This window comes from Hemitrygon akajei, chromosome 4 (genome assembly GCF_048418815.1).
Source record: "Hemitrygon akajei chromosome 4, sHemAka1.3, whole genome shotgun sequence".
Classification (NCBI taxonomy): domain Eukaryota; kingdom Metazoa; phylum Chordata; class Chondrichthyes; order Myliobatiformes; family Dasyatidae; genus Hemitrygon; species Hemitrygon akajei.
The window spans coordinates 76551112-76566933 of record NC_133127.1 but is presented as its reverse complement, the minus strand read 5'-3'; the positions used below and the strand labels follow the sequence as shown (position 1 = coordinate 76566933).

The following is a 15822-nucleotide window of genomic DNA, read 5'->3' as shown; positions in this document are numbered from 1 at the left end:
GTTTTTTTTTTACTCAGAGTGGCGAGTGCGTGGAATGGGCTGGCGGCAATGGTAGTGGAGGCAGATACGATAGGGTCTTTGAACAGATTTTTGAATAGGTACATGGAGCTTAGAAATATAGAGGGCTATAGGTAAGCCTAGTAATTTCTAAGGTAGGGACATGTTCAGCACAACTTCATGGGCCGAAGGGCCTGTATTGTGCTGTAGGTTTTCTATGTTTCTATGGTAGAAATATTAAATACTAGAGTGGATGCCTTTAAGGTGAAAAAGGAAAAGCTTAAGGAAGACGTGCGTGGCATGTTTGTTTTTTTTTGTTAGATGGGGAGTGCCTGCATTGTGCTGTCAGGGTAGTGGTGAAAGCAGACATGATGGTTGCATTCAAAGACATTAAGATTGACACATGAACACAAAAGGAATGGTCAGATATGGATCCTGTGCAAGCAGATGGAATTAGTTTCATTTGGCATCATAGTTGGCACAGACAACATCAGCTGAAGGTTCTGTTTGTGCACTCTACTGTTCCACGTTCTATTATTAAAACTCACAAAGAAGTGATTAAAGCAGAAGGCACCAAAATGTAGTTGACATCTCAGCTAAATGGTCTTCCTTGGAAACTGATTCCAACTCATCAAAACTGACTTCCAGCATTCACAAAATTTAGCTTCACTTAAGCAGTGACCAGGTAATAGGTGGAACTGAAGAAACTTACCTTTCCTGTAACAGCAGACCACACTTTCAACGTGTTGTCATCAGAGCCACTGACAATTCTGTTACCGCAGAACTGTAAACATGTGATTACATGATCATCGTGACCTTTCAGCACCTGCTGAGAAAGAATAATTCACGTTCAAAGTAAATTTATTATCAAACTACATATATGTCACCATATACAACCCTGAAATTTGTTTTCTTGTGGTATACTGAGTAAATCCAAGAACCATAATAGGATCAATGAAAGACAGCACCCAACAGGGTGGACAAACAACCAATGCTCAAAACACAACTGTGCAAATGCAAAAGAAAAAAAATAATAAATAAACAAAAATATCGAGATGAAGAGTCCCTGAAAGTGAGTCCATAGGTTGTGGGAACAGTTCAGTGATGGGACAGTGAAATTGAATGATGTTATCCCCACTGGTTCAAAAACATGGTTGAGGGCTAGTAACTGTTCCGAGGCTCCTCAGTGAGTGCAGAGCATGACCTGGATTAGTGGAGAGTCCTTCATGATGGATGCTACTTTCCTGCGACAGTGCTCCGTGTAGCTGTGTTCAATGGAGAGGAGGGGAGGGGTTTATCTGTGATAGTCTGGGCCATATTTTCCATTCTGGGGCATTGGTGTTTCCATACCATGCTGTGATACAACCAGTTAATATACTGACAAATTGGGTCTAACTGTACTTCATTACAAAAGTAATGTGTCCATCACTCAAATTTTTCATGCCTGAAGATTCTAGGCACACCAGCTGCACACGAAAACTCAGTTAAACTTTTCAAATGGTTGCTAATTTGGTGCATTTTTATAAACAACCTGATCGAAATCATGTTTTAAGTCTATCTTCACATCTTCTTTAATATGAATCCTAATACTATCACTGCATTGCAATGCAATGGAATTAGCAGTTCTGGTTAAGTTTGTTTGCTATCCCCTATCCCCAATGTGAATTGAAAAAAAAATTCTCCCAGTACTAAGATTTAATTTGAAGTCAATGCAAAGGAAAAAGTGCAGCTTGTCTATCTGATAATGTACAAGTTTTGATTCCCAAAAACCATACTTTTATTATATGTAGTAAGATTTAAATTGAGGTATGAAGATAGCACAGTGATGGTGCATCCCTGTCAACTGACAGTAGGAGACAATCTGACTAAATTATTTTAGACTATTATTGTTATCCTTGCACCCAATATGGTATTATTTTACTGAACTGCCTAGCCATCCAGTTATCAGGGGAATGCCTAATGTTCGGAAAGGTGTGTAAATAATTTACAAAATCGTAATTGTGTTGAAATAAATAATCTGACAGCAATTCTCAGCCAAAATAAGAGATTATTGACAGTAATGTTGCAGAAAATATTCCAAACTAGGCTCACTGCTCAGTTTAGATGCTGATGTTCTGGCTAGAAAATTATATTCCTGTATGTGTATCTATTAACCAGACTTTAAAAAAAGATGAATAAGATAAAAAGCTGACAAAAGCCACAAGATCAAGGTCCCATGTTGAATTATAAATACAGATTAAATGTTATAATTTTGTTCCTTTTATGTTTTGCTCTATTTTATACTCTTGCTCATGATGATCAAATAATGTAGCTCTGAAAATTTAACCTTTAATTTTAACCCTGAAGTTTAAACTTCTGTAAGTTTAACCTTTAAATAAATTTAATACAAGCAGTAGCAGCATAATACTAATGGAAACAATTAATTACAATAACCATAATGGGCAAAATTGATCAAGGCCTTCCAACACAGGTTAATCAAAAACATGTGGACTGATTTGTGTTACCTCACTTACCAGTGGAAACAAAGCCACAAGATAGGACTTTACAACTGGGTGTTGCAGTATAGCTTCCAATGCTTTTCCTGTTATTAAGAAATATATCCCAACATAAAGAGGGTGATGAAGTTTTCACCTGAGCCTTTTTTTTTGTAGTTGAAATGTGAATATTCATTTTAATTTAAAAACATTGAAACATTTTTGCCAAATTTACTCTTCAGAGCCAGAAATCCCTCTTCCCTCCCACTGTCTCATTTTGCTGATCAAAAGACCAGGTGGACTGAAAATCTGTGACAGAGTTTAGACTGCTAAATGGAAGGGAAGACTGCCTGTTGATGTGTGGATGAGAGAATCAGCTCTCAATGGTGTGAGTGTTAAAGAGAACGTTGAGAGACTAGCTTCACAGGCAGTCAATAGACTTGATTGGATGATCCACTCTCATTTGCCTTATCAACACTTTAATCCACTTATACAAAGTAGCAAACAGTATGAAGTAGTTCCCATATCTTCAGCTCCTTAATTCGCTTTTAGACAGTACCTTTGGGTTTTTTAGATCTCCACAGCGCCAGTTAGTGTCTATTCTGTGTTGTCGGATATAGGCACTTTTCCAAGGGCTGTGAGCAAAGCCTGGTTTAATCACTTTTCTTCTTTTGACGTATACAGGTTCATTTATTCCTATGTAAGAAAACAATAATCACTACTTATAAGAACTGATTTGGTGAAGACTCTTAAATAAAAAAATACTGCCTTAAAAAAAGTAATTTTGGCACCAATTATTCATACATTCACTGGTATATTATTACCCATAATTTCATTTACCTTCCTGGAGTAAACAAGCCAAGCAGTACTGATATGTTCCAAAGCTGCAAATATCAGACAGAAAATACACACTAACCTTCCTCTTTACATTTCTCTCTCCAAAGCAGGTTATCTTCAGCCAGTATTCTCCAATAGCGACAGGTTTGTGCTGCCTGTAGCAGGTCCTTGGGATCCAGGAATGAAAGAACATACAATGCCAGCTATAATGCAGAATGTTACAAAAATCTAATTATTATCTTTTTACAATGGTAAAGGATTTTCATTGAAATGGTGGCTGACCATAAAAAATAAACTAATCAAAAGCAGTTATACTAGAGCAGGATATTGTCTGTCGCACAAAAGGATTATGTAAGCATTATTTATTGTCGTAACAGTACACATGAATGAGATCAACAGTTCAAGCTTCAAGTCTGTGGTTTTTACTTGTGTAAACAAAGGTTATTTTTAAAAGAATTCTTGTCATTTTCGTATCACTGCTACACATCTCAGAAACTAAAAAATAATAAGTTTTGATTAGCATTACACATTCAATTGTAAGCATTACATATTACACTGCCAATACTGCAACAGCAACTATTAAGAATACCAGTTAATCTAGAATGTAACTTTATCCAAGAACCTCACCTCTTTTGGGAGGAGTGATATGAAGTCTCGTTGGAACTGAGGTTCTATAACCTGCATCATGTGCTTTACTTGGGTAGGTTCACAGCTGTCAATTAATTCATCTAATGCAAGCAATCTTTCTGGTCCACTCCAACTCTAAAGTAGTAAAATAACCACATTTAGTGAACAACCACACATGATAAAAGCATGATGCAATTGTATTAAATTTAGAAATAATATGGTAGTTAATGGAGGGGTTTAATGATAAAACATGCAATTCCACTAGCCTCCATAACCAGCACATAATTGTCTGTACCTTCTGCCATTTCCTATGGGATTCTACCACTAAGTACATCCTCCCCCTCCCCCACCCCATTCCTTTCCAGAGGGATTGCTCTACACACGACTCCTTTGTCCACTTGTCCCTCCCACTGACCTCCCTTCTGGCAATAATACCTGCAAGCTTGATAAGTGCTACATCTACCTTACACCACCTCCCTCACCCAATCTCTTCAGGTGAGGTGACACTTCACCTACGGGTCTATCAGGGTCCTCTTCTGTGTATAGTGCTCCTGGCGTGGAACCCCTATACATCAGAGCAGCACAACGCAGATTAGGGGCCTTTGTCAAGCACCTTTGCTCTGTCTGTCACAAACAGCAGCATCTTCCAGTGGCTACCTACTTCAATTTAATTCTCTATTCCCATTCCATCATGTCCACTTATGCCCCCTTCTACTGTCAAGATGAGGGTACTCTCAGTTTGGAGAAGAAACACCTCACAATCCATCTGGGTAGCCTCCAATCTGATGGCTTGAACATACATTTATCTAGCTTTCGGTAATTAGCCCATCTTCCCCCCTCCCCCCCACCATTCTTCATTCCCCATTCTGGCTACCCCCTCACCCCTTTTCCTTGCCTCCTCATCTCCCTCTGGCTCTCCTCCTCCATTGCTATTAGTCTTGCCACTTTTGTTGCTTTTGGTTTTACATTTTACCTTTCCTCTCGGTTTTACATTTTATCTTGCCTCAGTTTTATTTTTGCTATACTATCGAGTCAAACTAAGAGCTATTATGTTCTGAGTGCTCAACTTTTGTGCTAACTTTACACCAGAATCTCCCTTTTTATATGCTTCTCAAACACTAAAGAATTCATAACAGTTTCCACTTACAACCCTCAAATAAGCTTGTTGGTTCAACATGACTATTCTGATAACATCACCAGATACGTGATTATGAGGGAGATGTGGAGAAGGTGTTGACGAAGGAGATATGCACACCCAAGGAAGCAATGTGACAAAATTTATTCTGTAGGTTGTGAAAGTGGAATCTTTGAATATTTTAATGGCATATGCAGATTCTTTACAAGGAAGGAAGTTTACTAGGGTAGACAGAAATTGTGAAGTTGATGGTACAATAATTTACTCTGTATGGATATAGAGCATTGCCAAACTTAGTCACTACAAACCTTCCCAGGTTTCAGGTGTTTGCAACATCATACATTTTCTTCCAGCAATAATCAAACTGCTGTAGTTAGCTTCTATATTTTCCTCAATATCCAACTGCCACACCACCACTACACATTAAAATTTCTCTATCCTAGTTACTCCATACACAACACTCTTTTCTGGCCCCTTTTTCCTCTTCATTAATGAAGTTGGGAGCTAAGATTTTGCCTCCACTTTTGATGAATAGGTTCTGCTGAATAGGAACAACTGTTACATATATTTAAATTGGCATGGACCTAGCATATATTTGATCTGGATATTCATGATCAAATGTGGTATGACTCTTCCAATTATCAATTTGCTTCATATGCCTCAGCTAAAGCCACAGAAAATGCTAAAAGTCAATTGGCAAGAACAAGGCAATCTATGGCTGCTTTACTGCATTGTTCAGTGCCTTCTTAAATTCTTGTTGTTATCCTATTCACAACTAACTCTAATAATATTTTGTAATATAAATTCCAACAAGGCTGATATAATGGTAACTTCCCTGTTCATTTTACTCTTGATCTCTCCCTAAAGTCTCGTCCTTTACTGTGAGGTTTCCTTGTCAATTCATTGCCTCCTTAAGTTAACGTTTTTATGAGACTTATTTTATCCCATTTTTTAAAAAAACTCAACATCCTTATTCAATTTCCAACACAAATTTGCCCTCTTCACAGCCATACAATTGACATTGGATGGCTGTTTTGCAACCATCATTACTACTCTGTAATGAAACAATAAAAGGCCTTTTTCCTTACTTAAGCTGATAACAAGCTATTCTACATATCCATTCAGCTGCCTTACAAGGAATTTCAAAACTCCTCTTGATCTAATATTTTTTCAAATATCGCTGTTGCCTTTATTGTATTGGCCATGCTTATTATTCAAGAATCATCCTAAATCACCTATCTGATTAATTTGTTTTACACTTGTAATTGTGGATTGAAGTTTAATACTCCTCCAACCCCACCCCAATTTTGTCTAAACTAGACAGCTCACTCAACTAATAAGGTTTTCAGGAGCCACTTCAGTGAAAAATGGGATAGAGAGATGCTTAAGTTTAATCAGGGAATTGTGGAGCTTTGGGTCTTGGCAGAGGACAGCAGAGCCACAATAAAGAAATAGTGAAAATCAGGGACCTAGGTGTAGAACATGCAGAAAGATTGTAGGACTGGAGAAGATTGCAGGACTGGTGAATATTGTAGAGAACAGGATGAATATGGGTCATAGAAAACAGTTGAAAACAAGGGAATTTTAAAATTTAAGTAATGCTTAATCAGGAGCTAAGAAAGGGTGTTGGAATGTTATAAAGGTATAAATAAGTACTCTTAGTGAAAGCATGGTATGCAGTCCAAACCTCACTGAGCTCAAATACCAACTGTCTGATTCAGCCTTTGAAAGTTATCAGGGAAAGGGATAGAGTTAATCTTCAGAGAACACAATATACAGTGGGGATTAAAGACTGTAGCTTTTATGTTTGCATTATTTAGTTGAAGGAAATTTCTGGTTATCAAATATTGTTACAAAAACAAATACAAGCTTGAAGAACAACACTATTTTCTGTGTGTGCATGGTGCAAGACTTGCATCAAATCTGCTAACTTTAGTAACATTCTCTTCTACCCTGTCTACATCAGAATCATTTCTTCCAGTCATTCTTTTTTCTCTTCTGTGCATAGACTATCCTGCCAGGAATAGGCCTGTATGCCAGAACCACAGAAATACGTTACTAAGACAGTTTATCTGATCTCAACAGCAACTTGACCTCAATTTATTAAAGTAGTTCCTTTTGTTCTATCCATACTTCTGTGCTTTTCACATGTTAGCTGATACAAGAGTCTAGCCTGCCAGGCAGTTCCAGCTACATTATCAAGCTTGATATGCTGGTAAAAGCCAATGTTAAACATTTCTACTCCTCTTATCACAGATGCACTTTTTCTTCCATATTACTTTCCCAGCTTCTCCCCTACTGAAAACTAATCTGCTCTAATTTGTTCCCTGTTCTGTGATAGGTACAAGCTCAAACTTTAACAGTTTCTCTTTCCATTGATGCTGCCTGACCTGCTGAGTTTTCCCTCAGTATTGTCTACTCTCATTTCAGATTTCTTGCATTTGCACTTTTTTTTTAAACAAGTAGAAGAAAGCAGAGGAAGTTGAAAGAAGTGGGAGGGAAAGCACTGAGTACTGTTAATGTAGATGTAAAAAACTGACTTGAGTTTTTGGATGAATGATTCTAGGCAAATGAGAAACAAGAGGGTGGCTAAGGATAAAACCTTGGACAACACAAGCATTTTATCTTTTGGTATCACTTTCTGCAAGTTCTTTTTTTGCAATGAGCTTCTCATTTGCACTGATGGGACTTAAGCCCCATCAGTAATACATGCTTAGTGGACTGATGCACTGTCAAAATATAATCTTACACCCTCAGTCCCACCCACATTTCAAATATTTGCAGTTTATTTTTGTATGGAAAGTAAGTTATGAGCTAAAGAATAAAGCTAAAGCAAATTTCATATAATATTGTGGACCGCTTCCCACAAATGGCATACATAGTTGAACTATTTCCATAGATGTAATTTGAATGTGATGAAGTTACTGAGGTGTGCATATATGCTACTCATTAGAAAAAAGTGTTATATTAAAAGAGGGAAGTGAAAACTATAAATATACTGAATCCTCTTAGACATAGTCACACTGGTTTATCTCAAATAATATTTTACAGAAGGTGCAAACAAAAAGTGCAAATAAACCTCCCTCTATTCTTCAAAATATAGTCACAAATCCAGTACGAAATGTTTATAAGAAATGATTTACTTGATGGAAATATTTGTTCCTCCAATATCTGATAGCACAATATATGAACATAGAACACAACAGCAAAGGAACAGACTCGCTGTATATATGCTACATAAAAGTATGAATAGAGTCATAGCAGTACATCAAGTCAGTCCATCAAATCCCTGCTGGCTTCTTGTAGAGCAAGCTACTCAGTCCCATTCTGCTTTTTCATTGTACTCAGAAAATTGTTTTTACTTAAAATTCAATACAATTCTCTTTTAAAACCCCAAATGATTTGGTTTCCACTGCCCTTACAGCTAAGTTCTAAATCATCGCCATTCCCCAAGTAAACAAACTACCCACATCACCCTGAATTTGTCTCCCTTGGATCTTGAACCATCAATGAGTATAGCACCTTCTTAGCCCTGTCTATACCCCTTATAAAGAAATCTATTCCCATCCCTCTTTAGCAAGGTCTAAAGCAGACAAATTCACCACCCAGAGTAAATATATTAAATCTCTTTTGTACCTTTCGTATAATCCTCATGTTTTCCTAAAATCTGATGACCAGAACCAGATACAAAATTCTACTTGCAGTCTAACCAGTGCTTTATTATGGACTGGAACAACAACTTCCTGGTTGGTACAATATTCTCTAAATAAAATGCCTCAGATCCTGTATCATTAGTAAAAATTCTCTCAACACATCTTGCACTTTGGTCTCTTCTATTCCTGCAATACCTTTAAATTTGTGCTACTTAGTTCAATGGCTCGTTTTTACCCCAGCTAAAATGTACAACTTCACACTTCTTTGTAATTATTTTTATCTACTATTTGTCTGTACATTCAAACAGCCTGTGTGCTTTTAAAGTCTATTACCTCATCAATTACCATACATTTAAGTTTGCTGGGTCTATAAATTTGAAATCCTATGCTGCACATTTATATCAAGTCATTAATACGCATCAAAAAAAAGTAGTGATCAAGGACTAAGCCCAAGTGATTACAATACTCCAGTCTGAAACACTCAGTCCAAGATAATTATTTATCCATGCTGCCACAGGTCTCAATTCTACTTAGCAGCATTTTATGTAAGCAACATAATTTTTGCTTTGATTTCAACATTTCTTCGCGAAAAATAACACACTGGTACATGAGCAGACACGAACCTGAAAAGTTTTCAGCCAATCCTGGAGTTCTGGAGGGGGCTGAATGGATGTGATCCTGCGTCGCTGTTGCCCTTGCCCATTTGCTGCTCTCAGATCACCAAAAGTGGTAGGTGTTGCTGAACATGGAACCAGCCCAGTGGTGCTGCTAGCAAAAGTAGAATATTAAAGCAAACTTAGGTTAAAAACAGAAAAATGTCACTATTTCAGCTACTTCATGTAACACATCCTGTTCACCCAGAATGATATTCATATTGCTAAAGCAGACAAAAGTAAACAGTTATATAGTACTTATAATGTTAAGATATTAAAAAAAAGATACTTCAATGAATTGAATTTATATGAGTAAGGAAGGGATCTGAAAATTTTACAACTAAAGGATCTATGGACCAGGGTGCGGGAATGACACTTGGTTTGAGATGCTCTTTGAGAAACAGTATGAATGCACTCATGTTTATGAATCACCGACAAACTGAAGCTCAGAAAGAATTAGCTTGAGCTTTTATGAGACCAAGTTCAAGAATAACATTAGAAACCAACAGAAAAGAATCCTTTTATTTGTGGCCACTTCAACTCAAAACAAATGACAAATGCAAAAAAAAACAAGATGGGAGGAAGGGGGAGAAGTAATGATTTATGTACTTCATTTCATTTCCCCAAGATGTCACATAGCTCTCTAATGCCAGTAAATTTAATTTGAAATGCTGGAATTGTTGGTATGCGGGCAGGTATGATGGTCAATTTGCACACAGCAAGATTCCCCCCCCCCCCAAAAAAAAATTAACAGTTAATCTGCTCATTAGATGAGAATAAAAGAACTGGTTTATTTAGAACATACTGGGGTTCACAGTATGAAGTGTTTTGCAAAGCACGGCACTTTGAAAATATGACTTCGTAATCTAATCTCGTTTATGCATGCAAGACTAGATTACTAAGTATTGTGGCTTGATCACATCTCACTCAGCTGCATTACTAAGGCAAACTAGAAGACTAAATGCTGGTGAGATTGAGTTAGTATAATGGATTTTTAAAAATTTGCACCCAGGAATGCTGGAATATAAATTTGAACTAAATTGCTAATGTGTTTTAACTCAATTAAGATAAATATGAATATAAAATATCTTGCTCCGCTTGCTGCACCTATTCAGAGCTCAACTGGTCAAGGCTTCACTCAATTTAACTACCTGTGTGCGTTGCCCATGAAAAAAATACTTCTGAGTGGGGTAGGGATGACAGTGGAGAAGAAACCAAATAAGCAGCCTTGTGTTATAAAAGAACAAAATCAGAAAATCAAATCATTGCTTGTGGGAGCAAACATAATCAAACTGAATGTTCATATTACCAGCAGCATCAATTTGAAGTACATGCTGCAAAGCACCTAGGAACATAGGAGCCCATTCAATGGGTATTAAGTACCTATTCTTCTTAAGTACCTCCAGTAGTTAATTAATATTGCTTCTTTGAGTCAGAACTAATTTAAATAACCCTAATGTTTATTGTTTTCACATGATAATTGCAACATATCCTTTGTACTGAAACTCATTATCATAATTAAACATTGAAGCAAAAGGAAGTTACCAACATTTCTGAGTTACCAAGCTGTTTTATCAATTTTAAACTAAATCTCAAAGATTTCATAATTACATTATAATTAATCTAAAATTTTATTATCATGAAGCGGCATTGTCTGAGCTCATGATCACAGAAATTTGTCACTATGAGTGTTGTCATAGTACAAGAATCCTGTTAGCAGTTGCACAAAAACCCAAAATATTCTTGAAAACCCCTATTCTATTTAACTGCTATTTAAAAATTAAGATTACAAAAGTAATGAAGGATCTAATTCACAGATTCTACTCATCCATTTTGTGCTGCATATATACTGTATATTGTTTAATCAATGCTTTACAGTTAAGCACCCTTATGAGCTTGACAGCTGAGAACATGACAGGTTAAAATGTTAACACATTAACAAGTGATTCCTTTTGCCAACAATTAAAACGTTTCTATGGGTCTGAGAAAATCAAATGATGGAAACCATCTCCTGCAAGGCAAGGTCTATGGGATAGAATATGTTGCCATGTCAGTAGCAGTTGTTTGTTAATGGATGTGACTATTTCTACCCTGTGGCCCTATACTGCCAGTTTATAATTAGGCAAAAATTAGTCCAATTTTCATGCTTTGGATTTAATGCCAAGAATATGCCTCATCACAGCCTCTCTTTATATGGCAACAAGGAACCTAGACAACATGCAAGAGTGACGGAATAATACACTAACACACATTCAGGTTGTGCACTTATTACACAAGCTCTTTTCTAAAACTCACATCTATCACTATTAACTGAGACCAGTTATTTTTGTAAATAGGAAACATTGATGGATGCAGCATACAAGTCCTGCTTGTAACTCAAGATAGCAAAGACAACTAAGGTACCTTTTGTAGTCCGAGCCTTTGCAAGGTTTCTTCCCTGAAGAGAAAGATCGGACCTCGGGGCCAGGGTCCAATTTTCTCTTCATCTAAAACAGGAAAAGATATGTTTTAAAAATAATGAAAAACTATTAAAAATAATTTGAGACAACTATTACCATTCATAAGTAGTCAGAGCAATAAAGAAACCAGGTTTATTTTGCCCATTTTCACAAATATTAACAAATAAATATTTTGATAATTTTCATCATGGTTAAGCACTGGTCAGCTATTTCATTATTCTTAATACTGAATCTATGAAAAGGGCTTTAAATGTTTATCAATGTTAAAATATCTGATGCTCTTTAATGTAATGCTCTCAGCTTTTGTTAATTTCTTTAATGTTACAACATTTTTAAATATATTTGCACCTATTACATAAATCTATTAAATAAAAGACAGTCAGAAAGAAGTTTTACTAAATGGATGAAATAAATATACTACACTGGTATTTTGCAAACCATAACAAGATTTAGCTTTGCTGGAGTTTCTTGGGCTTTTAAAAAAAAATGAAACTGCAAAAAAAGTCAGTTTTAAATATGCAATTGCTTATTGCTCAGGGAAAATTTTCACATGGAACAGTGGGAAAAAAATTATTCTAGGGCACATAAAGCTTTCATAATCTACTAAAGAATAATTATATTTTAATCAAAATATTCAAAACGGCAGGAGGAATCCACATCAATAGGTACCAAGAACTGCAGTTTGTTAAATGCTTCACTGTATTTAACATGGGTTAAATTTACTGTATGGATCTCTGGCTTTATAAAAATTAATTTACTGAATTAGTCAAATTATTCTTATTAAATCATTACAAAACAGACTAGCAACCTTTCCTAAGAAATACTTAAAAAAATTAATTGTAGGACTGTATTTAAAATCAGATTATTCAGTCATTGCATGTTTACGCCTGAATCAGATACAAACTGTGCTGCATGAAGACAGCACAGTGTGTAAAATTTACAGCAAAGGAATGAGTCATTCACTCAGCTAAAAAAGGTGGCTAACCACTCAAATGCATTTTTCTGACAAATAAATTCCCAGGTCAGTCTGTTTATTTAATTCCAAGAAATGGGAATTTATCATGTTTTAACATGAACAATAACATACCAGCTTTAACCCTTACAAAGGAGAAGGATATTACTATTATGGTATAGGGGTTTAAGCATTTAATTACATTTGTATACAAGATGCTCCAACCTAAAGGTGTGAAAAAGACTGCAACATAAAGAGTTGGTCATTCAAAACTCTAACATGAAACCATCTGAGATTTTTAATAGCATATTCATGCTTTCCATTTCTTCCAGCATAGTGCAGTACAAGATCTAACGTTGTATAGGACAAATCTAATCCATAAATTCTTCATGCTCAGAACAAATTCTAATTGGCAGTTTATTGCTTGTCTTACATAAAACAAACAAATCATGATCTACATTCCCTAGAAAGGGAATTGTCACTGCGACTTCGCCACCTTTCTACGAATGACGTGCATATTTGCAGTTATTTGCAAAGCTGCGACAGTTTTTTAATGAGCCGCTGTAAAGTCATAGGGCGATCAACTATCTAAGCGTAAATGAAAGGCATAGAAAATTATGCTGCATCTCGACAACAAACCATTTCATAAACTTCAATATTACATTTACGAAAATTATGCCGCTATAGCACAACATTTACTATTTTGGGGAGGGGGTGTGGAGGTAGGAAGGAAGAAGACATTAAATGTTGATATCATAAAATCCTAAAATCATTTCAACTCGTTTGAAGGATTGAAATACGAATACTCTAAACACTGTTCCCTTAAAAAAGGATTATCCGCAGTAGTTGGGTAACAGGTAGCAAGATTTTAGTGATTTCTAGAGGACGATGCCCACAGGTTATGAAAATTATTTTCAGAGACTTCATATTACTAAAAAAGTGAAGGACAGATGCTTACTTTAGTCAACTAGCATTTATTTTGTACCGATAGGTTATTGCCAGTGATTTCAAAGAACAGATTAATATAGACATACTCTGGTGACGCTTAATTGCTGCACTTTCTACAATATGCAATCACGTTGACTTACTTTAAAAAAGATCATTTTTAAAGTGCCGTAGAAACCCATCGTTACTGTTGGTTCAGATGCCTGCGAGATCGGCTGATGATTGCGGATACAGTGCTCCTTCAGGTAGATGGTGCGATGTCCCCAACATGGACATGCTCAGGCACGTCAAAGAATGGGCGAGCTTACACTACAACTGAGAAAACCGCCGTCTCCAAAGCCGATGCAGTTCGCCGGCAAGACAATTCTCAAACGATACGATGTATTTGCGGGCAACGGGGGGAAAAAAAGAGTGAACTGATACTGGGAAGCCAGCCTTGGGGAAAGCTGCTGTTCAATGAACAGATTCTTCTGCGTCTAGCAGATGGATTGAACTGCACTGTGTTCCACCCCCCGCCTTGTAAGAAAGAAGTGGCACAGTCCAGCTACCAACAATGTGAGCTGCACGTCAATTAGATGAACAAAGCCCCAGGGAGCCTGGAAGCTGAGGGGGAGCGAAACGGAAGGAGAAATGCAGCCGGTTTCACATGATTAAATTCAATTCATTTCCCTCCCCCCTCCAATTTGCATTCTGCGGACACGTGGAATGTGTGGAATTACTGATAGGTTCGTGGATTTTATCTCCGGTGTTCAAAGATTCGTTTTTTTTAAAAAAAAGCTTTCCTCCCCACCGTTATTTACGGTCTATAGGTCGGTATCCAAATAAATTAAACCTGCATGTCAGCCACCCACCCTCTCGTCCTTCAGTGTGTTTAAATAATTTCACCTGCCTTTCTTCATAACAAACATAATGCAGGTGGGTATGTGGGCCAAAACGCAGGATTTTCCATCTGCCGATGATCTTCCATTGCCATAGCAATCGGAGCTGAACTGGCAGAGGTCGGCCACCTACTTCGAGTTAGTTTTGTTTCAAGTGCGCTCATGGAACCTCTGAGAGGTAACTCCCAACCTTTACAGAACTGAGTGGAATGCCAAGCATGCAGGGGTCACTTTGGTCCTTTGAAGCATCTATAACCCTTGGATATTAACCTTCTGGTTTGTAATTCCTGATCAACTGCGTCAAAGTTGCGATGAGACTGAAATTTTCACAATCAGATAGAAACCTTTGCAAAACAGGTGTCTACTTGAACTTTAACAGTTCAAAATCAATTTCACATCCAATTTGTCCCTGCATTCCTCCAGCAAACAGCCCTGTGAAAGCCCTTTTAAAGTGCCAATAAAATGTATACTACTTCATTTTCTAACCCATTTAAGAAAATGTTAACAATTAACACAGGATTGCTTTAGATACCATCTTAATCTGAACAGAAAACTTGACCTATAAATACACAATGATGTTGTTATCCTTTAAGAACATAAGAAACAGTGGCGGAAGTAGGCGAATCTACCCCATAAGCCCATTTTGCCATTCCATAAGATATGGCTGATCCAAAGATGGCCTCACACCGTTTCTTCAAGTTCAAGTTTATTTATAGACCACCCAATAGTAACAGGGACATCGAAGAGCAGATAAGGAGACAGATTCTGGAAAGGTGTAATAATAACAGGGTTGTCGTGGTGAGAGATTTTAATTTCCCAAATATTGCTGGGCATGTCCCTAGAGCGAGGGGTTTAGATGGGGTGGAGCTTGTTAGGTGTGTTCAAGAAGGTTCCTTGACCCATATGTAGATAAGCCTACAAGCTGTACTTGATCTGGTATTGGAAAATGAAACTGGTCAGGTGTCAGGTCTCTCAGTGGAAGAACATTTTGGAGATAGAATTGTGATCACTATCTCCCTTACCATAGCATTGGAGAGGGTTAGGAACAGACAACTTAGGAAAGTGTTTAATTGGAGTAAGGAGAAATATGAAGCTATCATGCAGGAACTTGGAAGCATTAATTGGGAACAGATGTTCTCAGGGAATATTTGTGTGGTGTTCTACATATGTATGTCCAAATGAGACAGGGAAAGGATGGTAGGGTACAGGAAC

At 37.0% G+C, this 15822-nt stretch overlaps 1 protein-coding gene across 6 annotated transcripts in view; it reads right to left on the bottom strand.

Annotated features, from left to right (window-relative positions):
- The window catches only part of LOC140726469 (F-box/WD repeat-containing protein 7), a 123281-nt gene that overhangs the window by 17436 nt on the left and 90023 nt on the right, over nucleotides 1-15822 (bottom strand). For 2 of the 6 annotated variants that reach the window (XM_073042890.1, XM_073042896.1), the window contains exons 2-7: nucleotides 11780-11862; nucleotides 9347-9491; nucleotides 3936-4070; nucleotides 3388-3511; nucleotides 3031-3167; nucleotides 710-826 (exon numbers count right to left, since the gene is read on the bottom strand). In XM_073042890.1, coding sequence (XP_072898991.1) covers nucleotides 710-826; nucleotides 3031-3167; nucleotides 3388-3511; nucleotides 3936-4070; nucleotides 9347-9491; nucleotides 11780-11862 — 741 coding nt within the window. Of the gene's footprint in view, nucleotides 1-709; nucleotides 827-3030; nucleotides 3168-3387; nucleotides 3512-3935; nucleotides 4071-9346; nucleotides 9492-11779; nucleotides 11863-13875; nucleotides 14254-15822 lie in introns of those variants that run through there. The other 4 variants (XM_073042893.1, XM_073042894.1, XM_073042895.1 and 1 more) reach the window with 4 other exon arrangements.